The sequence below is a fragment of the Coregonus lavaretus genome (assembly GCF_964263955.1).
Source record: "Coregonus lavaretus genome assembly, chromosome: 17".
Lineage (NCBI taxonomy): Eukaryota > Metazoa > Chordata > Actinopteri > Salmoniformes > Salmonidae > Coregonus > Coregonus lavaretus.
This window is the reverse complement of record NC_140004.1, coordinates 44,563,474-44,590,614: the sequence shown is the minus strand read 5'-3', so window position 1 is coordinate 44,590,614 and position 27,141 is coordinate 44,563,474. Positions and strand designations below refer to the sequence as shown.

Genomic DNA, 27,141 nt, shown 5'->3' with positions numbered 1-27,141 from the left:
TTTGAGATTTCTGGTTCCAACCGCCGTGTCTTTGTGAGACGCAGAGTAGGTGAACGGATGATCTCCGCATGTGTGGTTCCCACCGTGAAGCATGGAGGAGGAGGTGTGATGGTGTAGTGGTGCTTTGCTGGTGACACTGTCAGTGATTTATTTCGAATTCAAGGCACACTTAACCAGCATGGCTACCTGCAGCGATACACCATCCCATCTGGTTTGCGCTTAGTGGGACTATCATTTGTTTTTCAACAGGACAATGACCCAACACACCTCCAGGATGTGTAAGGGCTATTTGACCAAGAAGGAGAGTGATGGAGTGCTGCATCAGATGACCTGGCCTCCACAATCACCCGACCTCAACCCAATTGAGATGGTTTGGGATGAGTTGGACCGCAGAGTGAAGGAAAAGCAGCCAACAAGTACTCAGCATATGTGGGAACTACATCAAGACTGTTGGAAAAGCATTCCTGGTGAAGCTGGTTGAGAGAATGCCAAGAGTGTGCAAAGCTGTCATCAATGCAAAGGGTGGCTACTTTGAAGAATCTCAAATATAAAATATATTTTGATTTGTTTAACACTTTTTTGGTTACTACATTATTCGATATGTGTTATTTCATAGTTTTGATGTCTTCACTATTATTCTACAATGTAGAAAATAGTAAAAGTAAAGAAAAACCCTTGAATGAGTAGGTGTGTCCAAACTTTTGACTGGTACTGTATATGTAACAGATCTATAAACAGGTGATATATAACAGATCTGTAAACGGGGCAGATGAAGGCAAAATAAATCCTATCCAGTTGAAAGTTTTCACCATGTCGCTTGCACCTGTCAAGCCCCTTTAGCTCAGCAGTGGTCATGAGAGAAAGGATATGAGCAAAGAGTTTTGAAAGTCCTGTTTCTCCACAGCGAGAGGTAGGCGTCATGATTAACATATCCTCGTTCCTCTTCCTCTACCCCTCCCCAGGTACAGACAGTCGAGTTACCAGGTGGTGTGCTGGAAGACCACTTTGACACCAGCGTTAGGATGAGCACCTACCTGGTGGCCTTCATCGTCTCTGACTTCCAGTCTGTCAGCAAGACCACCAGTCACGGAGTCAAGGTGAGCACGATGTCACGCCTCCCCCATTTATCCTCTCATTGGTCAGAATGAAAGGTAGCTTAAGATGCCCAACCTGCGAACAGAAATGAAGTGCATTGAATAACTTTCACGTGGAAAAAAGGAGTTGTACCCTGTCTTGTTATTCAGGTTCTATCCGTAACCTTGTGCATTGCTACTTCTCTGTTTCACTGATTTATGACTAGTTTATACACACACATCATTATAGCTCCCTAGTCCCTGCTACGTGGAAGTGCTCAACAACATATTTAGATGGTTGACGTCTTCCTCTGTGTTGTCCTGTCAGATCTCAGTGTATGCCGTACCAGACAAGATCAACCAGACAGAGTTTGCCCTGAATGCTGCAGTCAGACTGTTGGACTTTTACGATGACTACTTTGATATCCCGTATCCTCTACCCAAACAGGGTGAGTAGAACACACCGCACGTACACAACCGCACCACTCACCACACATAGACTTCCTGGGTGCATTTGGTAGCGGAAGGTGTCGCTAGCTGACAGTTTCTGCCAATTTATGTCTTATGTTTAATACTGGTTTATAGACATTTTTGTAAGTAGACGTTCAAATAAAGCATTTCCTGATGTATTCCTGTGTGTTCCTCCCAGACCTGGCAGCTATCCCAGACTTCCAGTCGGGTGCGATGGAGAACTGGGGTCTGACCACTTACCGAGAGTCTGGGCTGCTCTTTGACCCCAACAAGAGCTCCGCCTCCGACAAGCTAGGCATCACCATGGTGATCGCACATGAGCTGGCACACCAGGTAAGTGGGACTACTCTCTGTTGGTTCATCAATCAGGTGCTTCAGAAAGTATTCCACATTTTGTTATGTTACAGCCTGAATTCAAAATGGACTAAACTTATTTTTTTCTCACTCATCTACACACAATACTCACAATGACAAAGTGAAAACATGTTTTTAGAAATGTTAGCACATTTTTTGAAAATGAAATTAGGGCTGGGCAATATGGTCAAAATATAATATCACGGTATTGTTTTAATTTAAGACGGTATTTGACAGTATTTTATGTTTTTGAATAATACAAGTTCTAAATGTGCTTTCTGAGTAAGTAGTGTGTGAACCTAGGGTGGCAACATATACATATTGAAGGTAACCGGTACTGGTTTCAAAAAACAAATGGAAGTATGAAGGGAGTTTTGTGCCTACCCCAAAAAAGGGGTTAAATATGTGTTTAAAAAAATATATATATATATATTTCCAGAGTTTTTTAAATATCTCCTAGATTTATGACAGACACTTCAAAACTTTGTTTCTTATGATTTATTTTTGGACTGTTCTTTTTGCCATTTATGAATGTGTTTTTCAATGCATTTCTATGGGCTTTAGTAGTAAAGTCCAAAATCAATATTTTATCAAATAATTTTTGTATATATTATTTTCTACCTAAAGGGGTCCTAATAGTATGACCATCTTAAAACAATTCCATGTCAGCTTAGCACCCCCCCCCCCCCTCCCCCAATGTCTTAGACTAAATAATGAAATGTTTTCTCTTAGCTACTTCATGTAGCTCACGTATTCATGCGTCACCTATTGTTCTTTCACTTAGCAGATACTGTTGCACAAACAACATGCTGATTTAGGCCTACACAATCACTGATATCAGGCTGTATAGCTAGCTACGTTGGCTCTGACTCACTACATTTATTAGCTAGCTAGCCAGCTAACTAGCGATTAGCATTAGCGGCTAACACGACTTAGCCACAACTTGCTAAGAAAAGACGAACTAGCTGTTTGCAGATGTAAGAAACATAAACTAATAGTGTAATTATAGAACGCTTGTGGATTTTATATTAAGAAGCAAAGCGGAAACAGCATCGTAGTTGTCAACATTGTTGCATGTGCTGCATTGACCATGCGGACTGAACGCAAGTTTCTCGTGGTCGAGCAACAACAAATGCGCTCCTTGAGTGACAGGGGGAAGGGCTAGGTCTGTGTGGAAAGCAGTATGGAGCGAGAGAGAGAGAGAGAGCGGAGAGAGATCACTCAAGTAGCGGAGTAAACTATAACAATAGACGGTACACAAGGCATATCACATTTAACAAACCAAACATTCAAATACCTTTATAGAAAGTAAAGTAAAATCTCAAACCGGTCCGTCCATCAATACCGGTATATAGTCAAATACGGTATACCGCCCAGCCCTAAATGAAATAAAAAATATATATAATTTACATAAGTATTCACACACCTGAGTCAATACATGTTAGAATCACCTTTGGCAGGGATTACAGCTGTGAGTCTTTCTGGGTAAGTCTCTAAGAGCTTTGCACAAACGGAATGTCTTCTGTAACGGAATTTCTTCTTGGTAATCAACTCCAATGGACAGTGCATTCGGAAAGTATTCAGACCCCTTGTCTTTTTCCACATTTTGTTACGTTATAGCCTTATTCTAAAATGGATTAAATGCATTTTTTCCCTCATCAATCTACACACACTACCCCATAATGACAAAGTGAAAACAGGTTTTAAGAAATGTTTGCACATTTATAAAAATAAAAAAACTGAAATATCACATTTACATAAGTATTCAGACCCGTTACCCAGTACTTTGTTGAAGGCCCTTTGGCAGCGATTACAGCCTTTAGTCTTCTTGGGTATGACGCTACGAGTTTGGCACACCTGTATTTGGGGATTTGTCCTGCTAAAAGGTGAATTCATCTCCCAATGTCTGGTGGAAAGCAGACTGAACCAGGTTTTCCTCTAGGATTTTGCCTGTACTCCATTCCATTTATTTTTTATCCTGAGAAACTCCACAGTCCTTAACGATTACAAGCATACCCATAACATGATGCAGCCACCACCATGCTTGAAAATATGGAGAGTGGTACTCAGTAATGTGTTGTATTGGATGTTCCCCAAACATAACACTTTTGTATTGAGGACAAAAAGTTAATTGCTTTGCCACATTTTTTGCAGTATTACTTTAGTGCCTTGTTGCAAACAGGAATGTATGTTTTGGAATATTTGTATTCAGTACAGGCTTCCTTCTTTCCACTCTGTCAATTAGGTTATTATTGTGGAGTAACTACAATGTTGTTGATCCATCCTCAGTTTTCTCTTATCACAGCCATTAAACTCACCTTTGGCCTCATGGTGAAATCCCTGAGCGGTTTCCTTCCTCTCCGGCAACTGAGTTAGGAAGGATGCCTGTATCTTTGTACTGACTGGGTATATTGATACACCATCCAAAGTGTAATTAAAACGTCACCATGCTCAAAGGGATATTCAATGTCAGCTTTTTTTTTTTTTTTACCCATCTACCAATAGGTGCCCTTATTTGCAAGGCGTTGGAAAACCTCCATGGTCTTTGTGGTGGAATCTGTGTTTGAAATTCACTTCTTGACTGAGGAACCTTACATATAATTGTATGATTGGGGTACAGAGATGAGGTAGTCATAAAAAAATCATGTTAAACACTATTATTGCACACAGAGTGAGTCAATGCAACTTATTATGTGACTTGTTAAGCACATTTTTACTCCTGGACTTATTTAGGCTTGCCATAACAAAGGGGTTGAATACTTATTGACTCAATACATTTCAGCTTTTCATTTTTTATTAATTTGTAAACATTTAGAAAAAACATATTTCCACTTTGACATTATGGGGTATTGTGTGTAGGTCAGTGACCAAAAAACCCTAAATTCAACCCATTTTAAATTCAGGCTGTAACACCAAAATAAATTGAAAAGGTCAAGGCGCTGTATATCACATACTGTAATAAGCACACAGTATGTGATATATTACCCTGTTATTACCTTGTTTCTGTGCTCTAATGTAAAGTGTTACCAGTTCTCTAGTGGTTTTGGGTAAGTTATCTAGTACAATGCATTACATTTCTTGTGAGATGTATGTTTTTTTACATAGTGACTATCCTGTCCTAAAACTACCCTGTTTCTCCTCCTGTTGTTCTAGTGGGTTGGTAACCTAGTGACTATCTTATCCTAACCCTGTTTCTCCTCCTGTTGTTCTAGTGGGTTGGTAAACTAGTGACTATATTGTCCTAACCCTGTTTCTCCTCCTGTTGTTCTAGTGGGTTGGTAACCTAGTGACTATCTTGTCCAACCCTGTTTCTCCTCCTGTTGTTCTAGTGGGTTGGTAACCTAGTGACTATCTTATCCTAACCCTGTTTCTCCTCCTGTTGTTCTAGTGGGTTGGTAACCTAGTGACTATCTTGTCCAACCCTGTTTCTCCTCCTGTTGTTCTAGTGGGTTGGTAACCTAGTGACTTATCTTATCCTAACCCTGTTTCTCCTCCTGTTGTTCTAGTGGGTTGGTAACCTAGTGACTATCTTATCCTAACCCTGTTTCTCCTCCTGTTGTTCTAGTGGGTTGGTAACCTAGTGACTATCTTATCCTAACCCTGTTTCTCCTGTTGTTCTAGTGGGTTGGTAACCTAGTGACTATCTTGTCCTAACCCTGTTTCTCCTCCTGTTGTTCTAGTGGGTTGGTAACCTAGTGACTATCTTATCCTAACCCTGTTTCTACTCCTGTTGTTCTAGTGGTTCGGTAACCTAGTGACTATCTTGTCCAACCCTGTTCTTCCTCCTGTTGTTCTAGTGGGTTGGTAACCTAGTGACTATCTTGTCCAACCCTGTTTCTCCTCCTGTTGTTCTAGTGGTTCGGTAACCTAGTGACTATCTTATCCTAACCCTGTTTCTCCTCCTGTTGTTCTAGTGGGTTGGTAACCTAGTGACTATCTTGTCCTAACCCTGTTTCTCCTCCTGTTGTTCTAGTGGGTTGGTAACCTAGTGACTATCTTATCCTAACCCTGTTTCTCCTCCTGTTGTTCTAGTGGGTTGGTAACCTAGTGACTTATCTTATCCTAACCCTGTTTCTCCTCCTGTTGTTCTAGTGGGTTGGTAACCTAGTGACTATCTTATCCTAACCCTGTTTCTCCTCCTGTTGTTCTAGTGGGTTGGTAACCTAGTGACTATCTTATCCTAACCCTGTTTCTCCTCCTGTTGTTCTAGTGGGTTGGTAACCTAGTGACTATCTTATCCTAACCCTGTTTCTCCTCCTGTTGTTCTAGTGGGTTGGTAACCTAGTGACTATCTTGTCCTAACCCTGTTTCTCCTCCTGTTGTTCTAGTGGGTTGGTAACCTAGTGACTATCTTATCCTAACCCTGTTTCTCCTCCTGTTGTTCTAGTGGGTTGGTAACCTAGTGACTATCTTGTCCTAACCCTGTTTCTACTCCTGTTGTTCTAGTGGGTTGGTAACCTAGTGACTATCTTATCCTAACCCTGTTTCTACTCCTGTTGTTCTAGTGGGTTGGTAACCTAGTGACTATCTTATCCTAACCCTGTTTCTCCTCCTATTGTTCTAGTGGGTTGGTAACCTAGTGACTATCTTGTCCTAACCCTGTTTCTCCTCCTGTTGTTCTAGTGGGTTGGTAACCTAGTGACTATCTTGTCCTAACCCTGTTTCTCCTCCTGTTGTTCTAGTGGGTTGGTAACCTAGTGACTATCTTGTCCAAACCCTGTTTCTCCTCCTGTTGTTCTAGTGGTTCGGTAACCTAGTGACTATCTTGTCCAACCCTGTTCTTCCTCCTGTTGTTCTAGTGGGTTGGTAACCTAGTGACTATCTTGTCCAACCCTGTTCTTCCTCCTGTTGTTCTAGTGGTTTGGTAACCTAGTGACTATCTTGTCCTAACCCTGTTTCTCCTCCTGTTGTTCTAGTGGGTTGGTAACCTAGTGACCATCTTGTCCTAACCCTGTTTCTCCTCCTGTTGTTCTAGTGGTTTGGTAACATAGTGACTATCTTGTCCTAACCCTGTTTCACCTCCTGTTGTTCTAGTGGGTTGGTAACCTAGTGACTATCTTGTCCTAACCCTGTTTCTCCTCCTGTTGTTCTAGTGGGTTGGTAACCTAGTGACTATCTTGTCCAACCCTGTTTCTCCTCCTGTTGTTCTAGTGGTTCGGTAACCTAGTGACCATGCAGTGGTGGAATGACCTGTGGCTCAACGAGGGCTTCGCCAAGTTCATGGAGTTTGTGTCGGTTAACATCACCAACCCTGAGCTGCAAGTGGTGAGCCTCTGTTTGGTTTGGTTTCTAATATTCATTTTCTGTATTTCTTTATTTGATTTAATATGAAATTAAAGAGTATAGTAGAGAGTTTGTATAGAAACATACCTGAACAAATACTGAGCTAGTTGATAGGCAGGCTGCTGGATATATGTGTAGGGAAATCAGAGTTGATGTAATATCACTAACTGACAAATGACTTCTCTCTTTCTCTCTCTCTTTCTCTGTTTTCTCTCTCCCCTGTCTCTCTCTCTCCCTTTCCCTCCCCCTCTCCCTTTCCCTCCCCCCTCAGGATGACTTCTTCCTAGGGAAGTGTTTTGAGGCGATGGAGGTGGATTCATTAAGCTCCTCCCACCCCGTTTCCAGCCAGGTGGACACTCCTACTCAGATCCAGGAGATGTTTGACGACGTCTCCTACGATAAGGTCAGACTCCCATCCATCCAATCAACCAAGGTCTGACTCCTATCCATTCTATTCACTTCATGTTGACTATCCGTCACACCTGGTTTCAAATACTTCACTGTGCTTGATTGAGCTTGCCTGTTGCAATGGAACCAATAGAAAAGCCCCAAAAGTGCAAACCCCCTTCACCTGAAACTCTAGGTAGGCTAAAACAAACACTCAAAGTACTTGAAAGATTTCAAATAGCATTTGAACCCAGGTTTGCTACCTCTTCTGAAAGTAGTCCAGTCTAGTCAGCGAGTTGATTTCTTTGAATTCATATTTATTCCAGGGGGCGTGTATTCTGAACATGCTGAGAGACTTCCTGACCCCAGAGGCGTTTAAGATCGGTATTGTCCGCTACCTCAGACGCTACAGCTACCAGAACACTGTCAACAGCCACCTGTGGGAGAGCCTCACCAACGTGAGTGTGTAGACAACTAACTGAGCCTCATACCCTTTTCACACTACTGAGTCGAACCCAACCAAGCCAGTAATGTGTGTGTGTGTCTAACAGATCTGCCAGTCGGACGATCTGGATGAGGGCAGACTGAAAGACGATGGGTTCTGTTCTCAGGGAAAGGTTCAGTCTGGTGCTCCTGTAAGTCACAACACACTAGCAAACCGCTCCTACACACTGTCACAGTCACCACACTGTAACAGTCACCACACTGTAACAGTCAACACACTGTCACAGTCACCACACTGTAACAGTCACCACACTGTAACAGTCAACACACTGTCACAGTCACCACACTGTCACAGTCAACACACTGTCACAGTCAACACACTGTAACAGTCACCACACTGTCACAGTCAACACACTGTAACAGTCACCACACTGTCACAGTCAACACACTGTAACAGTCACCACACTGTCACAGTCACCACACTGTCACAGTCAACACACTGTAACAGTCAACACACTGTCACAGTCACCACACTGTAACAGTCACCACACTGTAACAGTCACCACACTGTCACAGTCAACACACTGTCACAGTCAACACACTGTAACAGTCACCACACTGTCACAGTCAACACACTGTCACAGTCACCACACTGTCACAGTCAACACACTGTAACAGTCAACACACTGTCACAGTCACCACACTGTAACAGTCACCACACTGTAACAGTCACCACACTGTAACAGTCACCACACTGTCACAGTCAACACACTGTAACAGTCACCACACTGTAACAGTCAACACACTGTAACAGTCACCACACTGTAACAGTCACCACACTGTCACAGTCAACACACTGTAACAGTCACCACACGGTAACAGTCACCACACTGTAACAGTCAACACACTGTTACAGTCACCACACTGTAACAGTCACCACACTGTAACAGTCACCACACTGTAACAGTCACCACACTGTAACAGTCACCACACTGTCACAGTCACCACACTGTAACAGTCAACACACTGTAACAGTCACCACACTGTCACAGTCAACACACTGTAACAGTCAACACACTGTAACAGTCACCACACTGTCACAGTCACCACACTGTAACAGTCACCACACTGTAACAGTCACCACACTGTCACAGTCACCACACTGTAACAGTCAACACACTGTAACAGTCACCACACTGTCACAGTCAACACATTGTAACAGTCACCACACTGTAACAGTCACCACACTGTCACAGTCACCACACTGTAACAGTCACCACACTGTAACAGTCAACACACTGTAACAGTCACCACACTGTCACAGTCAACACACGGTAACAGTCAACACACTGTAACAGTCACCACACTGTAACAGTCACCACACTGTAACAGTCAACACACTGTAACAGTCAACACACTGTAACAGTCAACACACTGTAACAGTCACCACACTGTCACAGTCAACACACTGTAACAGTCAACACACTGTAACAGTCAACACACTGTCACAGTCAACACACTGTAACAGTCACCACACTGTATTAGTCAAACACTGTCACAGTCAACACACTACAACAGTCAACACACTGTAACAGTCAATGTCTTGTGCTGTATCCTTCCTGGCTTGTTGTAGAAGTGGTACTCAGGTGACCGTGTGTGTGTTTGTGTTGTAGAAGTGGTACTCAGGCGATCAGCTGGATGTGAGGGCCATCATGGACACGTGGACGCTGCAGGAGGGCTTTCCCCTGGTCACTGTAGAGGTCAGGGGTCGCCAGGTCAGACTCAGCCAGGAGAGATACCTCAAGACTGACGACCCCTCACAGACACACGGGTAAGACAATTCTCACTCCTTTTGTCTTTTCTGGTTTTATTGAACAGATGGTAGTGAGAGAGAATGTGTCTGAGGGCAGTAGGCAGGATTTGAACCCTCTTCGACTGTGCAGTTGGAACTAGATATCCAGGAAACACCATGGTTTAATTTCCATTGTAGAGATGGTGGTTCAGGCTTGGTAGTTCAGGGATTTGTGAATAACCAACTAATTCCAATATAACCTCCTGATCCCCCATGCAGCTTCCTGTGGCAGGTTCCTCTAACCTATATCACCAGCAGCTCCAGCACGGTGCATCGCTTCCTGCTCAAGACCAAGACAGGTAGGCGTCTCTGTCTGTGGTTTGTGGCCTAACGGTTCTAGCATTAGTCCCGCCTGGTGACAGTATAGTTACAGGAAACTAACTAATTAACTCCCCTCCCCCTCTAGACGTGCTGTACCTACCAGAGGAGGTGGGGTGGGTAAAGTTTAACGTGGATATGAGTGGTTACTACATGGTCCATTACGAGGGGGAAGGCTGGCGTTCTCTGACCTCCCTGCTGCTGACCAATCATAGGGCTCTGAGCTCCAACGACCGCGCCTCCCTCATCAACAACGCCTTCCAATTGGTCAGGTCAGTCGGTCATCACAATGTATAATATTGTAAAATGTATTTTTTTTATTGTAATATTATACAATATTCAATGTTGTTTTTTATATATACTGAACAAAAATATAAACGTAACATGCAACAATTTCAACGATTTTACTGAGTTACAGTTCATATAAGGAAATCAGTCAATTTAAATAAATAAATTAGGCCCTAATCTATGGATTTCACATGACTGGGCAGGGGCGCAGCCATGGGTGGGCCTGGCACCCAAGTGGGTGGGCCTATGCCCTCCCAGGACCACCCATGGCTGCGCCCCTGGGGAGCCAGCCCAGCCAATCAGAATTCATTTTTCACCACAAACAGGCTTTATTACAGACATAAATACTCCTCAGTTTCATCAGCTGTCCGGGTGGCTGGTCTCAGACGATCCCACAGGTGAAGAAGCCAGATATGGAGGTCCTGGGCTGGCGTGGTTACACGTGGGCTGCGGTTGTGAGACCGGTTGGACATACTGCCAAATTCTCTAAAACGACATTGGAGGCGGCTTATTGTAGAGAAATTAACATTCAATTCTCTGGCAACAGCTCTAGTGGACATTTGTGCAGTAAGCATGCCAATTGCACACTCCCTCAAAACTTGAGACATCTGTGGCATTGTGTTGTGTGACAAAACGGCACATTTTAGAGTGGCCTTTTATTGTCCCCAGCACAAGGTGCACCTGTGTAATGACCATGCTGTTTAATCAGCTTCTTGATATGCCACACCTGTCAGGTGGGTGGATTATCTTGGCAAAGGAGAAATGCTCACTAACAGGGATGTAAACACATTTGTCCACAAAATTTGAGAGAAATAAGCTTTTTATGTGTATGGAACATTTCTGGGATCTTTTATTTCAGCTCATGAAACATGGGACCAACACTTTACTTTACTTTTGCATTTATATTTTTGTTCAGTGTATTTTTGTATGTCAAATTGTTGTGTTTGAGACAGTTACACTGCATTTTTTAAACTAACTTTTCCTAATTTTAAATGTCTTTGGATTGGTTAGATTAGTCATGGTACGCAGGGCTGTTACGGTGACCGTATTACCGGCACACCGGCAGTCACGAGTCATGACCGCAGTCACATTCCACATAACTCCAAAATTGCACTCTGATGCCGCTGATGGTCATTAGTAGCCTACCAAACTTGCTAACGGCCAGTCGCTAATGGCCTGATACTCTGTGCTCTATTTTCCCTCTAATCACTTTTCCCTGTAATCAATCCAAATACTATCGAAAATCAAATCAAACACTAAATGAAAGCCCTGGCATTCAGTTTGAGCGGACTGTTGCGCAGCGAGAGCCAGCTCCTCATAGCTGGTTGATGCATTGAATGAACCGACGCCAAGCGTGTACAGTCTAAGGCAAGAAACAGCGCATGCATTTTTTTGCGACTTTTTCAAATCATAGTTGCAGGCATCATGATGTAGCCTAGCCCATAGGCCTATATGTTTTGATAAGGTTTGTATCACAACTAAAGTGGCCAAATAACTCTAGGCGTAGCATATAGGCCTAGGACCCATGGAACAGGGTTGGAGAGAACATAGATTACTGAGCCTAGTGAAATGTGTTCTTATAAGCCCAGTCATTGCGCCAAAAACAGAGTTTTGACTGGCCACTATTTGAAAGAGGATCCCAACTTTGTCATGCTGCTATATTTATTGCTCAATTCTTAAAATTAAGCACATTAATCCGCTTTACAACCTGTTTAGCCTACCTGGCATATTCAAAACGTAACCGTGGTTAACCTCCATTCACTATTCCAGTGCAGGCTATGGATGACATGTTTTTTTTGTGGGCCATTCTAAAAAAAAAAAATATTCCACACATATATTAGTAGGCTATAAGTAAAAACCAGATTAAATTGAGAATAGTCTGATGGGTGAGAATATTATCAAGCGCTTGTCAAATTGTGAACGAGAGACTGATGAAGTGTGTGCAGCCTGCGTAAGAAACAGAGCAGAGCGTTTTCCTTTCATGAGACTTTATTCAAATCATCATTAGAGTCGCATCATGCAGCCTTGTATTAGAAATCAAAATGGCAGCTTTTGTGTCACAACTAAAGTTGCATAAATAACTGTAAATTAAGCGTATAGTAGGACCTGTTTCAAATGATCACTTTAACCGCTCAACACAGAATAACCGCATATGTGTGCACTCCCTCTGAAATTATTTGGGGAAAATATCCTTTCTATTTTATTCAGCTATGTTCAAATTGTATTCTTTTTCTATAAAATAATGGGAATTATAAGCAAATCTTGTCTGCTAAATGAACTAGTGTAGCCCACAGCCATATGGCATAGCCAGATCAGGACCTAACATAAGGATGACTCAGAGTATGCTATTCTGTTCTTTTGAAATAGACAACATTTTATTCATATCATAATAATAAATAAATAAATAATGGATTCATTGTGATGGTGTAGGCTATATTAAATGGATTTATTATAATTTTTAAATGTACTGTAGATGTTCAAAAGGTCCGCATCAGTGGCTTGTGGGGAAGCCCAGCGATGCTAAACGTGTTTATATTAATTAACGGTCAATTACCGTGAGACCGGCAGTTATTTGCACGACAATCACAGGCTGACAATTTCATGACCGCTACAACCCTAATGGTACGCAGTCAAAACATTTTTGTAAAAAATTGGTTAGGTTAGACGTGGTACACATTCAAAATGTCTTCAGATGAGTGGGTTGAGTGAGCTTGTCTGTGTCCCCCCAGTGTGGGTAAGGTTGGACTGGACACAGCCCTGGACCTGTCCCTGTATCTGTCCAAGGAGACAGACATCATGCCTGTCACTCAGGGTCTGGGTGAGCTGGTTCCTCTCTACAAACTAATGGAGAAGAGAGACATGGAGGGTCTGGAGAACCAGATGAAGGTAAGAGAGTCCGGTTCCTCTTGAGGTTTCTTCCTTCCAGAGTTTTTTGACAGAGCTTTGTCACTGTGCTTCTGCTTGCTCTTTGGGGTCTAGGCCCGGGTTTCTGTATAAGCACTTTGTGACAACTGTTGATGTAAAAAGAGCTTTATCAATACATTTGAATTGATTGAGTAGAGATAAAATATCTGTTTGTCAGGGCTACATCGTGGAGCTGTTCCGGGGTTTGATAGACCGTCAGACGTGGAGTGACGAGGGGTCTGTTTCCCAGAGGGTTCTAAGGAGCTACCTGCTGCTGTTCGGCTCTGTCAGGAACCACCCCCCCTGTGTCGCTACCGCCACACACCTCTTCAACAAGTGGAGGGCCTCCGACGGCAACATGAGGTCAGAGGTCAAACCATTCAATTCAATTAAATAAACATTTTTAATCCCAGAGAGGCAGTTATTGCGGGGATCACTAGGAGTCAAGTAAACACCTACATGACAACGTCTACCTCATTATTAATCGTTATACAATGGGTGGGTCTAATCCTGAATGCTGATTGGTTAAAACCACATTATTTAGGCCTCTGTATGATAACCCCTCTTAACGTGGACATCTCTGTCTAGATTCCAAAAATCGTATATCCCTTGTCTCCTTTCCATTTTGACCTCTGAAGGGACTTGACAGGTGCAAGTAAACCTCTGTCCAGTCCTTACAGCTATCCGTTGTCCTGAAGGGAAAGAGAGAAGAGACGGAGACCATGCTAGAGTGTTGGGATATTGCTTCAGCTCAATCCCCTCTCTCTCTCTCTTCTTCCTCAGTCTCCCCAGTGATGTCAGCTTGGCGGTGTTTGCCATTGGTGCTCGTGACCCCGAGGGGTGGGACTTCCTCTTTGAGAAGTACCGCCATTCGCTGCACACATCTGTCAAGAGCCGCATCAAGTCTGCCCTGTCCATCAGCCCTCTGCAACACAAGCTACAGCGGTGGGTTAACATCGCTCCTGCTTACAGCACGCAGAACTATCTCTCCTCTGTTTTCTCTTTCTTCCTCTCAACTCAGCTATTTATACTGGGCACCGTGTAGCTCAGTTGGTAGAGCATGGTGCTTGCAACGCCAGGGTTGTGGGTTCAAATCCCACGGGGGGCCAGTATGAAAAAAGAAAAAAAAATTATGCACTGGATCTTAGCGTCTGCTAAATGACTAAAACATTTCAATATTTTCTTGCTGCTCTGTATTGCATAAAAAATGCTAAACGTCTAAGCCTTTGGGGTGGCGTCACACCATGGATCATTTATCAAATTTAGGACCCCTGAAAGTATCAAGAAACTAGAATTTGGCCTTTACTACTAAAGCTCGTAGAAACACATTGAATAACATTCATAAATGGAAAAACAGACAGTAAAAAAAAAAAAAAACATAAGGATATTGTCTGCCCTATATCTAGGAGATATACGAAACATCAGGAAATATTTAGTTTTTTCACACATTTAACCCCTTTTTATGTTGGCACAAAACTACCTTCATACTTCCATAAATGTTTTAAACTGGTACCAGGTTACCTTCAGACAAGTCCCGTGACAGTTATGGTCAGCAAAACGGAAAATGCCATCGTGTTTGTGAGAATCTCCCCTTTCCACAGTGGGGTCACGTTAGTTTGTAGCCCAAACGGTCCGGACGCTACAAACAGAAGTTGGCACATTGACGGTACCAACTTCAGACGAGTCCTGTGGGGTTTGTGGGGGTCATAGAGCAAAACTGAGAACACCATTGTGTTCGTGAGAGTCTCACCGTTACGTGACGCTATGTTTTCATGAGAATACCATTTTTTGGGAGGTCTCCTGGTCTGACAAACAGTGATTTAGCTTTGCCACTTTCCACCGCAGATGCGGAAGGCCGACATAGGTGGATGCGGTGGATTGAGACACATCCCATGCAAAAAAAAACAGATACACTACATGGCCAAAAGTATGTTGCCAAACATCTAATTCCAAAATCATGGGCATTAATATGGAGTTGGTCCCCCTTTTGCTGCTATAACAGCCTCCACTCTTCTGGGAAGGCTTGATGTTGGAACATTGCTGCAAGGACTTGCTCCATTCAGCCACAAGAGCATTAGTGAGGTTGGACACTAATGTTGAGCGATTAGGCCCGCAGTCAGCGTTCCAATTCATCCCAAAGGTGTTCGATGGGGTTGAGGTCAGGGCTCTGTGCAGGCCAGTCAAGTTCTTCCACACCAATCTCGACAAACCATTTCTGTATGGACCTCGCTTTATGCACGGAGGCATTGTGATGCTGAAACAGGAAAGGGCCTTCCCCAAACTGTTGCCACAAAGTTGGAAGCACAGAATCGTCTAGAATGTCATTGTATGCTGTAGCGTTACGATTTCACTTCATTGGAACTAAGGGGCCTAGCCCCAGACCATTATTCCTCCTCCACCAAACTTTACAGTTGGCACTATGCATTGGGGCAGGTAGCGTTCTCCTGGCATCCACCAAACCACCAAATTCGTCCGTCGGACTGCCAGATGGTGAAGCGTGATTCATTACTCCAGAGAATGCGTTTCCACTGCTCCAGAGTCCAACTCCAGCCGACGATTGGCATTGCGCAATGGTGATCTTAGGCTTGTGTGCGGCTGCTCAGCCATGGAAATCAATTTCATGAAGCTCCCGACGAACAGTTCTTGACGTTGCTTCCAGAGGCAGTTTGGATCACAGTAGTGAGTGTTGCAACCGAGGACAGACAATCTTTACGTGCTGTGCATTTCAGCACTTGTCGGTCCCGTTCTGTTCAACTGCCAATGTTTTTCTACGGAGTGCTCGATTTTATACACCTGTCAGCAACGGGTGTGGCTGAAATAGCTGAAACAACTAATTTCAAGGGGTGTCCACATACTTTTGTATATATAGTGTACGTTAGGGGGAGGGAGAGAGCAGGGAGAGGAAAGGAGAAGAGAGAGAGGAGGGAGAGTGTGTCTCTAGTTTAAATGGATGGATTTTGATGAGGGTTTTGTATTATGTTAATTAGATTGATGCACGGGTGCGTCAATAGACTATTAAAGCCGCACTATGCAGAAACCGCTCCTCCCTCCTGGGTGCTAAAATTAGAATAATTTCTGTTGATGTGACAAAACAAGCATGTATAGTGTAGAGAGTCATTGTACCATCTAAACCACTGTGAAATATATTTTCCATAACCAAAAATATTGTATTTTCAGCTGTTTGAAGCTGGTGTACAAAACCGAAAGTAAAAGACGCAAAAACCAAACTTCAGAACGGGAAGCATAGAAATAGCGCACATAGAACAGATCTACCGCTTCTTAGACTTGCTTTCAATGAGAATGAAAGATCTATAACTCACATTTCTATGTGAATTTGGTCGGGTCGCCCAAAAAGTTATATATTGTACTGTAGCTTTAAGGATTTAAGATAAACAGTTAAGGACTCTCTCCCTCCCGCCTCCCCGCCTCCCCATCTCACCCCCCCACTCCCTCTCACCCCTGTCTCCCCCACCCTCTCACCCCTGTCTCCCCCACCCTCTCCCTTCCTTTCTCCCTCCCAGGTTAATGGAGCAGAGTCTTGCAGGTGAGGTGATGAAGACTCAGGACCTTCCTCACGTGGTCATCTCTGTCAGCAGGAACCCCAAAGGGTACAAGCTGGCCTGGGACTTCCTCAGACAGAACTGGCACACACTGGTGAAGAAGTGAGTCTGATAATCTTATGCTGTGGTTATAGTAGAAACTACCTTCACCGAGATCTCCCCTCATGGGTGTATCTTCCGAACAGCACGCAAAGCACAATGTTGGCTGTTAGCCTGTCCAGCACTGTGTCAAAGCTAGCAAGCAAAACCCTCCCTCTGATTGGTTATTACCGCAGTTGCGTTGCTGGCAATTGGCATAAAGTTGGAACTTTCTCTTTAAGTGTCTGTTTACCCCATGACCTTTTGACCTGTAGGTTTGACCTGGGGTCCCACTCTATCTCAGGCATGGTGACTGGTGTGACCAACCAGTACTCCACCAGGGAGATGCTGGATGAGGTAAGAGTCTGTCTACTCTCTGGGGTTTGATAATACCGCTACTATTACCTCATGTTACGTAGCTAAATAGTAGTATTGTCAGCTGTAATAACCATTCCACTGTCGTAGTATTACTGGTGTGTCGGTGTGTGCTCACCCTCCGCTGTATACAGTAGATATGTAGGCCTACAAATAACTTTTAAAGATCTATTCTAAGCCGTCTACATGTCTCCTCCCACCAGGTGCGCGGGTTCTTTGACTCTCTGTCTGAGGAGACAGGTTCTGGCCTGAGGTGTATCCAGCAGACGTACGAGAGCATCGAGGAGAACATCCGCTGGATGGACAAGCACCTGCCCCAGCTACAGGCCTGGCTGGACAGACAGGCCCAGGGAGCCAGGACAGAGAGACAGGACCATGAGGACCTATAGACCTCGATGTAGTACAGGCCTCTCACAGGGCAGAGGATGATTATGGCCATGTTCGAGAGCATCAAAACTGGGATGTATTATGCGTCAACTGTGACTGACTGACTGACTGATGTAGAAATAATATTGAGTAGTTATTTATGATGCAAGATGATTTGTAGATTAGTCAGTCTCGACTCACCTTTAAATAATAATATTTCCTCACTGCATTGAGCAGTGTTGGTAACACTGGATATTACACTTCTGTCTGAAACAAAGGTCGGCCCATGGCTAAGACCGTAAACCTTTTTTTCCCCAAATTTATACGAATTGACTCGGTTAATCAGTTATCCTCACCTCAACCTTAAACAGACATGACTACGACTCAGTTTGTCGTTTTCTTTTGTGATGAATTTATTTTGCAATACTGTCAGCATAAATATTTGTGAGTGTTTTAATATAGTGGTTATCCCCACTTGTTAGGGGATCATAACCCCCAGGAGATTTCCTCCACATAAGCGTTGTCTTGGTTACTGTTCCCAGGAGAAACAGCATAGTCCTGCACCTCAGAGGATGCTCCTTCTGTTGCATTTGTTGGCCCACTTGTTTTGAGTGTGTTTTTGCTGATCTTGCTGCATTTATGCTGTAATGATTTGGCTTCAGAATGTCTCAATAGAGTTGCGGTACATGCTATTTATTTTTTACACATGTACTTTGATCTCGGACGACGCCCTTTAAAAAAAAAAAAAATTAAATGTTGACAAGAATCTGTATTTTGTTAAAATACTGAATGAAAAATATTGATTGTAAACCCTGTCATTTATCGGAAGGCTCTGGCTAAGAGATGGGGACAGACAGACAAGTCTAAATGAATAAAGAGAACATCCAATAAGATCTCTCTACAAAGAGCTGAAGTTTATTGAAAAGGTTTGGTCCAGTCTATGCTGCCGCCAGAGCTGTCAGGCACTAGCCAGCCGGTGATATCGATGCTCAACAGAGTTTCAGCAGTTCCATCTCACTCCAACCATCATTGAGGTAAAGTCAGTCCTCAGCCTGGATACAGGACAACTCCAAACAATACGCCCCAAAGTCAATTCTGAATTTCCTAGCCACACAAAACTCCACAGAGGTAAATTGAGGAAGGGCCCAAAGCACTGAAGGCCCTCCAAATGAGTAAACATCTTTAAAAAGTGTGTGCAGGTATATTGGTCCTTGTCTGAGGTTCTCTCTATATATATATATCCTACATATTCCCTATATAGTGCAGTGCTTTTGAGCAGAGCATCTCAGGGGGCACTGCGGCTGTGGATGCAGGAGGGGCAGCAGTGCAGCGTGTCGTGGATGAACAGGTCACATTCCACACAGAACACACTGCTGCACGACGGACACGTGAACACACTTTTGTCTTTCAGCTCCCCCTGGCAGGCTTCACAGAACCTCTTTCTGTGGAGCAGCTCCAGGCGGTCCTCCTGGAAGGCCTCCAAGGGGAAGAGGTGGTGGAAGGAGCGGGCCAGGTGAGGAGCGGAGACAAGTGTCAGTCCTGGAGAACACACACACACTTTAGGTCACACTTCTGTCACACACATACATTGGTCATCTCAATTTATGTACACACTTCCCAACATATCCCCTTTCTCCAGAAGTGTGCACTTGTTCACTTCCCAATTTGAAAGGAAGTTACTGTTATAAGAAAGTCCCTCTAGCCCCCCATGCCTACAGCAAACCAATGCTTCAGAATGTGTGGGAAGTAGTGAACGACTGCACTGATGAAGGACAGACTATTGGGACATACACTCAGCTAGACACCACGCACCACAGACTTTACACTCAGCTAGACACCACGTACCATAGACTTTACACTCAGTTAGACACCACGTACCACAGACTTTACACTCAGCTAGACACCACGTACCATAGACTTTACACTCAGTTAGACACCACGTACCACAGACTTTACACTCAGCTAGACACCACGTACCACATACTTTACACTCAGTTAGACACCACGTACCACAGACTTTACACTCAGACACCACGTACCACATACTTTACACTCAGTTAGACACCACGTACCACATACTTTACACTCAGTTAGACACCTGTACCAGACTTTACACTCAGCTAGACACCACGTACCACATACTTTACACTCAGCTAGACACCACGTACCACAGACTGTACACTCAGCTAGACACAACATACCACATACTTTACACTCAGCTAGACACAACATACCACATACTTTACACTCAGCTAGACACCACGTACCACAGACTTTACACTCAGTTAGATACCTGTACCAGACGTTACACTCAGCTAGACACCACAGACGTTACACTCAGCTAGACACCACAGACGTTACACTCAGCTAGACACCACGTACCACAGACTTTACACTCAGCTAGACACCACGTACCACAGACTTTACACTCAGTTAGATACCTGTACCAGACGTTACACTCAGTTAGACACCTGTACCAGACGTTACACTCAGCTAGACACCACGTACCACAGACGTTACACTCAGCTAGACACTGCAGACTTTACACTCAGCTAGACACCACGTACCACATACTTTACACTCAGCTAGACACCACGTACCACAGACTTTACACTCAGCTAGACACCACACACCACATACTTTACACTCAGCTAGACACCACACTTTACACTCAGCTAGACACCACATACCACAGACTTTACACACAGCTAGACACCAGACTTTACACTCAGCTAGACACCACGTACCACAGACGTTATACTCAGCTAGACACCACGTACCACATACTTTACACTCAGCTAGACACCACGTACCACATACTTTACACTCAGCTAGACACCACATACTTTACACTCAGCTAGACACCACGCACCACATACTTTACACTCAGCTAGACACCACATACCACATACTTTACACTCAGCTAGACACCACAGATTTTACACTCAGCTAGACACCACATACTTTACACTCAGCTAGACACCACAGACTTTACACTCAGCTAGACACCACAGACTTTACACTCAACTAGACACCACATACTTTACACTCAGCTAGACACCACATACTTTACACTCAGCTAGACACCACATACTTTACACTCAGCTAGACACCACATACTTTACACTCAGCTAGACACCACATACTTTACACTCAGCTAGACACCACATACCACATACTTTACACTCAGCTAGACACCACATACCACAGACTTTACACTCAGCTAGACACCACATACCACAGACTTTACACTCAGCTAGACACCACGTACCACAGACTTTACACTCGACAGGTAGCTCAGTGTACTTGGCCTGGCACTGTGGACAGAAATACCCTCCCATAGACAGACCGGGACCACCACTAGTGCTGTCTAGATGAGCCTGGCTGAAAGAAGGCTTGGCATCCTGGTCTGATAGAGAGGCTATGGTGTGCTGAGGGAAACCTGGAGAGACGGAGAGAGAGAGAGAGAGAGAGAGAGAGAGAGAGAGAGAGAGAGAGAGAGAGAGAGAGAGAGAGAGAGAGAGAGAGAGAGAGAGAGAATGGAAACACTGGAGATATCAGGAATAACGGTGTGTGCGCTAAGGACTGAGCCAGTCTATGTGGTGAAGCTCTGTGTGTGTGTGTCTGACCCATGCGTATGAGGGAGCACTCAGAGGAGGAGGTAGCGGGAGGAGGCTTCACGTGAAACGACAGCAGCTCCCTGAAGTGGCTCTCATCCAGGATCACATGGTACGACCCCCCGGTCTCTCTGGTGAGCACGGTGCAGACACGCACCTCGGCTGACAGGCCAATCACAGACACACGGATCTTCAGCGCCTTCAGAGTCTTATTATAGAGAGAACAGAGAAAACACCAGAGATGTGAAATGTGAGACTTAGAGAAGAGATCAGGGAGACACCAGGGAGAGATCAGTGAGAGATCAGAGAGACACCAGGGAGACACCAGGGAGAGATCAGGGAGACACCAGGAGAAAGACCACATAGAAACTACCAGAGTTTCTAGTTTCTACATGAGACAAAACACCAGAGAGAAAAACATCTGGGGAGAGGGAAAGTGAGAGAGAAACATAAGACAGATAGAGAGCACGAGAAAGTGATAGAGACAGAGACAGAGAGGGAGACATCCAGATCTGCTGTTACCTTGACCAGCTCGTAGATGTTAGCCGGGTCACATGTGGTGAGGCTGCTGAAGATGATGAGGACTTCCCTGCTGCTGTGGCCTGGCATGTGTCTGAGGAGAGAGATAGAAGGAGAGGGTGATGGTGATTTTAAAAAAAATTGAGAAAAGTGGATCATACATCTTGGGACCAAAAAAAGTATATGGATACACACACACACACACGCACGCACGCACGCACGCACGCACGCACGCACGCACGCACGCACAGGGAGCATACTTGAGTGTCTGCATGGCCAGGCTGAGGGAGTTATATAGAGAGGGTTCCCCCCCACATGTAGAGTCCTTTGCTTTCTTCAGGGCATCGATGTGTTTCTTTGGGTTCCCTGTGGATAGAATACCCCACTGTTAGCAGAATTGTAACCAGCACATAACTTACACGCACACTCAAAACACCAGCACGCCACAAACTTATGCCTACAATGTAAAATACATCTATAAAAATGAAAACTATTTTAATATGCAAAAATGTACAGCACTTATATTGAATTGAATAAGCTTAGGGAAAATCGGACACCTAGTAGAATGACCCAGGGCTGACATCTGACCCCTGGTGGGGTCATGGTGCTCACTCACCTGCCAGGTCAGTCAGCTTCTCCGCTCTCTTGTTCTTGGTGGTGATGATGCCCACCTGAAGCGGAGGAGACCATAGGAGGGACTAAGTTCTCTTAGCTTATTAGACCATAGTAGGAGGACGACAACACCATCACTGACGTAGCAATCAATCAAATGTATTTCATAAAGCCCTTTTTACATGAGCAGTTGTCACAAAGTGCTTTACAGATACCCAGCCTAAACCCTCAAAGAGCAAGCGACGCAGATGCAGTGGAAAAACTCCCTAGAAGGCAGGAACCTGAGAAGAAACCTAGAGATGAACCAGGCTCCGAGGACTGCTTATGTAGCCTGATTACTTAGACAAACACTCAGGAATGAATGACAGTGGGCCAACAAAACCCACTCTAAATGAATGGTGGAATGACGGCCTACCTGACTGATGGGGTTCTGGTCAAAGTATTCCTCTACGAAATATTCCACCAGCTGCAGGTTTGAAGAGAGAGAAAACATTCACTAAATATTTTTCAGCTCCATATGTTTCACAAGTATTTTGATTCCTCCTCCTCCTCTTCTTCCTCCTCCTCCTCCTCCTCCTCCGCCCAGACCCCCCACATACTCGTTCACCCTCTTCCTCGCCCCTCTTCCTCCTCATCCTCGTTCACCCTCTTCCTCGCCCCTCTTCCCTCTTCCTATTCCTCACCTTGAGTGTAGAGGTGAGGCGGTTGGGTTTCAGGTCCTGGTCTTCCATGGTTCTAGAGGTGTCAATCACCACGTACAGGTGACGCATCTGAAACACATGACATTGTAGTGTTATTGTAGTATTCCCATCATTACCTTACAGAGCAAGTACCATGGCAACTGAGAAGGCAAATAGAGGGTAGGGATCAACTCACCATCCCAAGCCGAACTTGTCCATGGCTCTCGAACACCCTTTTCCTTTTGGCCTGGAAAAGGATTTCCTCCACAGTGGCTTTGAGAGATCCAGACTCATCCTCCTTCAAGATCTCCCTATGTGGACAGAGTCAGTCAGTCAGTGTCCGCGTTTGAGTGGTAAGGCTAAAGCAGCAAACTGTAGACCAAAGTCGAGGAGTGAAGTCGGGGGAGGTGCATCTGCGACAGCCGAAAGTCGGACACTAATGTGTTTTTTCAACAGCAAGGCTCAGATTAACATGGCAGTGTTGCCATTCTTTATCAAATGTTCTTTATAAAATGTTGAAGAAAGCATGTCTCCAACACACAAACTAAATTCATATGTGTACATTATACAACCAATTAGTGAGCAAGAGCCTCAATCACGTGTATTTATTCAATGTGGGCCACTCATGAATTGCAGCAAATTGGTTCCTGTTTCAGTCACGTCTTTGGTCATGTTCGCTTGGGTCAAACAATAACACCCTAATGATTGGTTGACAATCGAGCCTCCCACAATGCAGGTGAAGAGCAACTACAAAAACACACACAGTCCAATAACTATATTCATCCTAAATGTATGTTTAGTGATCGCCTTACCATGTTCGCTCATAACCACCCTCCCAACGCTTGGCTCTCTCTGGCTCTTCGTCCATCTTGATTGAGTCAACCTCCAAATGCAGTTCAATCAAAAACTAAAGTATCTGTAGAAGTGACAAGAGGGAAATTAGAAGGTTTAAAAAAGTTGCAACGCTTCGTAGCTATTAGCTAGATGTAGCTACAGTGGGGGAAAAAAGTATTTAGTCAGCCACCAATTGTGCAAGTTCTCCCACTTAAAAAGATGAGAGAGGCCTGTAATTTTCATCATAGGTACACGTCAACTATGACAGACAAATTGAGAATTTTTTTTCCAGAAAATCACATTGTAGGATTTTTAATGAATTTATTTGCAAATTATGGTGGAAAATAAGTATTTGGTCACCTACAAACAAACAAGATTTCTGGCTCTCACAGACCTGTAACTTCTTCTTTAAGAGGCTCCTCTGTCCTCCACTCGTTACCTGTATTAATGGCGCCTGTTTGAACCTGTTATCAGTATAAAAGACACTTGTCCACAACCTCAAACAGTCACACTCCAAACTCCACTATGGCCAAGACCAAAGAGCTGTCAAAGGACACCAGAAACAAAATTGTAGACCTGCATCAGGCTGGGAAGACTGAATCTGCAATAGGTAAGCAGCTTGGTTTGAAGAAATCAACAGTGGGAGCAATTATTAGGAAATGGAAGACATACAAGACCACTGATAATCTCCCTCGATCTGGGGCTCCACGCAAGATCTCACCCTGTGGGGTCAAAATGATCACAAGAACGGTGAGCAAAAATCCCAGAACCACACGGGGGGACCTAGTGAATGACCTGCAGAGAGCTGGGACCAAAGTAACAAAGCCTACCATCAGTAACACACTAGGCCGCCAGGGACTCAAATCCTGCAGTGCCAGACGTGTCCCCCTGCTTAAGCCAGTACATGTCCAGGCCCATCTGAAGTTTGCTAGAGTGCATTTGGATGATCCAGAAGAGGATTGGGAGAATGTCATATGGTCAGATGAAACCAAAATAGAACTTTTTGGTAAAAACTCAACTCGTCGTGTTTGGAGGACAAAGAATGTTGAGTTGCATCCAAAGAACACCATACCTACTGTGAAGCATGGGGGTGGAAACATCATGCTTTGGGGCTGTTTTTCTGCAAAGGGACCAGGACGACTGATCCGTGTAAAGGAAAGAATTAATGGGGCCATGTATCGTGAGATTTTGAGTGAAAACCTCCTTCCATCAGCAAGGGCATTGAAGATGAAACGTGGCTGGGTCTTTCAGCATGACAATGATCCCAAACACACCGCCTGGGCAACGAAGGAGTGGCTTCGTAAGAAGCATTTCAAGGTCCTGGAGTGGCCTAGCCAGTCTCCAGATCTCAACCCCATAGAAAATATTTGGAGGGAGTTGAAAGTCTGTGTTGCCCAGCGACAGCCCCAAAACATCACTGCTCTAGAGGAGATCTGCATGGAGGAATGGGCCAAAATACCAGCAAGTGTGTGAAAACCTTGTGAAGACTTACAGAAAACGTTTGACCTGTGTCATTGCCAACAAAGGGTATGTAACAAAGTATTGAGAAACGTTTGTTATTGACCCTCATTTTGTCTGTCATAGTTGATGTGTACCTATGATGAAAATTACAGGCCTCTCATCTTTTTAAGTGGGAGAACTTGCACAATTGGTGGCTGACTAAATACTTTTTTCCCCCACTGTATTAGATTATAAACAATGGCATTATCATGCAAATAAAATAATTTTCAATAACAGCATAACTGCCATCGTTCCCATACAAGTCCAATTGGAACCAATTATGTATATTGGTTGGGAAATGTAGCTATGCAAACAATCACAAACACTCGATCTGCTGCGCGTACAAAGTAGCAATTGAATATGGCGATTCTCCTTTAAACCCAGGAAGCAGCCATTCAACTTGCCATTCACCAGCTTAATAATGTCAAAATACGTTCGGAAGAAGAATGGAGTTTCGCTGAGCAACTAACAGTATCGTCATTACTGCCTCATACTTCCCAAAAAGGTCTAAATAAAAAGTTACATGCAACCGAAAAATGCCACTTTTGCACCTCCTGCAATATTAGTAATAAAATGACAAGTCCCCTGTAGCTCAGTTGGTAGAGCATGGCGCTTGCAACGCCAGGGTTGTGGGTTCGATTCCCATGGGGGGCCAGTATTAAAAATGTATGCACTCACTAACTAAGTCGCTCTGGATAAGAGCGTCTGCTAAATGAAAAAAAAAAAATTATACATCAATTTAGAAATATACAACTTTAAAAACGTACCCTATATTGTCTACTTACATGAAATATTATTGCATTCCGTGTAGCGCGGGTGAAACAGATTGATATGACGTTCATACACTGTTGTAGGTGATAAAATCAATGACATGTTCTGCTGCTGGATCAGCGCGTGGCAGTAATTAGTGATGTTATTGATGGGTTGCAGAAGAGCTGGATTTGGCATTTTCTCAAAAACAATACGATTCTTTTCGGTTGCATGTAACTTTGTATTTAGATTTTTTGGAAGTACATACCGGCCGCAACGGCAGTAATGGCATTACAATACTAGTTGCTCAGCGAAACTCCATTATTTGGTAAGTACCAAACGTATTATGACATTAAGCTTGAAAAGCTGGAGAATGGCAAACTGAATGGGTTTAAAGGAGAATCGCCATATTCAACGTCTCCTGTAAACCCAAGATTCTGCTTCAGCTGCGCCAAATATATTTTATAACTAACTCCTATCTGTCGCTGCGCATTGCTGGGAAACTGGCGGATGTTATTCCAATGCTTTGCTAAGTTAATCGTCTACAATCCATTTCATGCATTAGTTCCTCGACTAAATTTGTTAAATCGTATGCTTAATAATTGTACATTAGTTTACTATGATGCAGAAATAGAAAAATTCAAATAAGATTAAAACAAAAACACAGCATTCTCATACCTGCTGACGGAAGCAACCATCTTTGGTGTAACAGAACAGCGGCTCTCTCTTCCCCCCTAAAAACAGTTCCGCTTTCAGATATTGTTTTGGGAGCAATGGGTAAACTCATGTTTTTGTGGATGTTGAATTCATAAATTGCATGTAAATGGACAGAAACGATTGTCAATAAAAACTTTTAAAGTTAAGTATTGAAGTTGA

At 43.9% G+C, this 27,141-nt stretch overlaps 2 protein-coding genes across 2 annotated transcripts in view; one reads left to right on the top strand and one right to left on the bottom strand.

Moving 5' to 3' along the window:
• Positions 1 to 18,646, top strand: part of erap1b (endoplasmic reticulum aminopeptidase 1b) — a 24,420-nt gene extending 5,774 nt beyond the window's left edge. Inside the window, exons 5-20 of the mRNA XM_084180329.1 lie at positions 963 to 1,097; positions 1,402 to 1,522; positions 1,723 to 1,877; positions 7,050 to 7,163; positions 7,453 to 7,584; positions 7,895 to 8,026; positions 8,120 to 8,203; positions 9,686 to 9,843; positions 10,084 to 10,163; positions 10,271 to 10,454; positions 13,200 to 13,356; positions 13,553 to 13,737; positions 14,158 to 14,319; positions 16,896 to 17,036; positions 17,288 to 17,369; positions 17,591 to 18,646. Coding sequence (XP_084036455.1) covers positions 963 to 1,097; positions 1,402 to 1,522; positions 1,723 to 1,877; positions 7,050 to 7,163; positions 7,453 to 7,584; positions 7,895 to 8,026; positions 8,120 to 8,203; positions 9,686 to 9,843; positions 10,084 to 10,163; positions 10,271 to 10,454; positions 13,200 to 13,356; positions 13,553 to 13,737; positions 14,158 to 14,319; positions 16,896 to 17,036; positions 17,288 to 17,369; positions 17,591 to 17,776 — 2,208 coding nt within the window. The 3' untranslated portion in view covers positions 17,777 to 18,646. The remainder of the gene's footprint in view (positions 1 to 962; positions 1,098 to 1,401; positions 1,523 to 1,722; positions 1,878 to 7,049; positions 7,164 to 7,452; positions 7,585 to 7,894; positions 8,027 to 8,119; positions 8,204 to 9,685; positions 9,844 to 10,083; positions 10,164 to 10,270; positions 10,455 to 13,199; positions 13,357 to 13,552; positions 13,738 to 14,157; positions 14,320 to 16,895; positions 17,037 to 17,287; positions 17,370 to 17,590) is intronic.
• Positions 18,493 to 26,983, bottom strand: gtf2h2 (general transcription factor IIH, polypeptide 2). Its single transcript, XM_084180333.1, has 11 exons — positions 26,944 to 26,983; positions 23,994 to 24,097; positions 23,378 to 23,492; positions 23,185 to 23,271; positions 22,917 to 22,967; positions 22,506 to 22,560; positions 22,150 to 22,255; positions 21,893 to 21,983; positions 21,383 to 21,578; positions 21,025 to 21,195; positions 18,493 to 19,292 (listed from the first exon to the last, which is right to left on the bottom strand). The coding sequence occupies exons 2-11, from the start codon at positions 24,047 to 24,049 to the stop codon at positions 19,039 to 19,041; spliced, it is 1,182 nt and encodes a 393-aa protein (XP_084036459.1). The 5' UTR covers positions 24,050 to 24,097; positions 26,944 to 26,983; the 3' UTR covers positions 18,493 to 19,038.
• Between the last annotated feature and the right edge of the window lie 158 nt (positions 26,984 to 27,141).

What these genes read in the sequence shown, in the direction of transcription:
- gtf2h2 (XM_084180333.1), bottom strand. Translation starts at nt 24,049, where the DNA reads ATGGACGAAGAGCCAGAGAGAGCCAAGCGTTGGGAGGGTGGTTATGAG. An exon ending in GACAAGTTCGGCTTGGGATG is followed by an intron (nt 23,272 to 23,377) that starts GTGAGTTGATCC and finishes CATGTGTTTCAG; the next exon opens with ATGCGTCACCTGTACGTGGT. An exon ending in GAAGCTGACTGACCTGGCAG is followed by an intron (nt 22,256 to 22,505) that starts GTGAGTGAGCAC and finishes TTCTATCCACAG; the next exon opens with GGAACCCAAAGAAACACATC.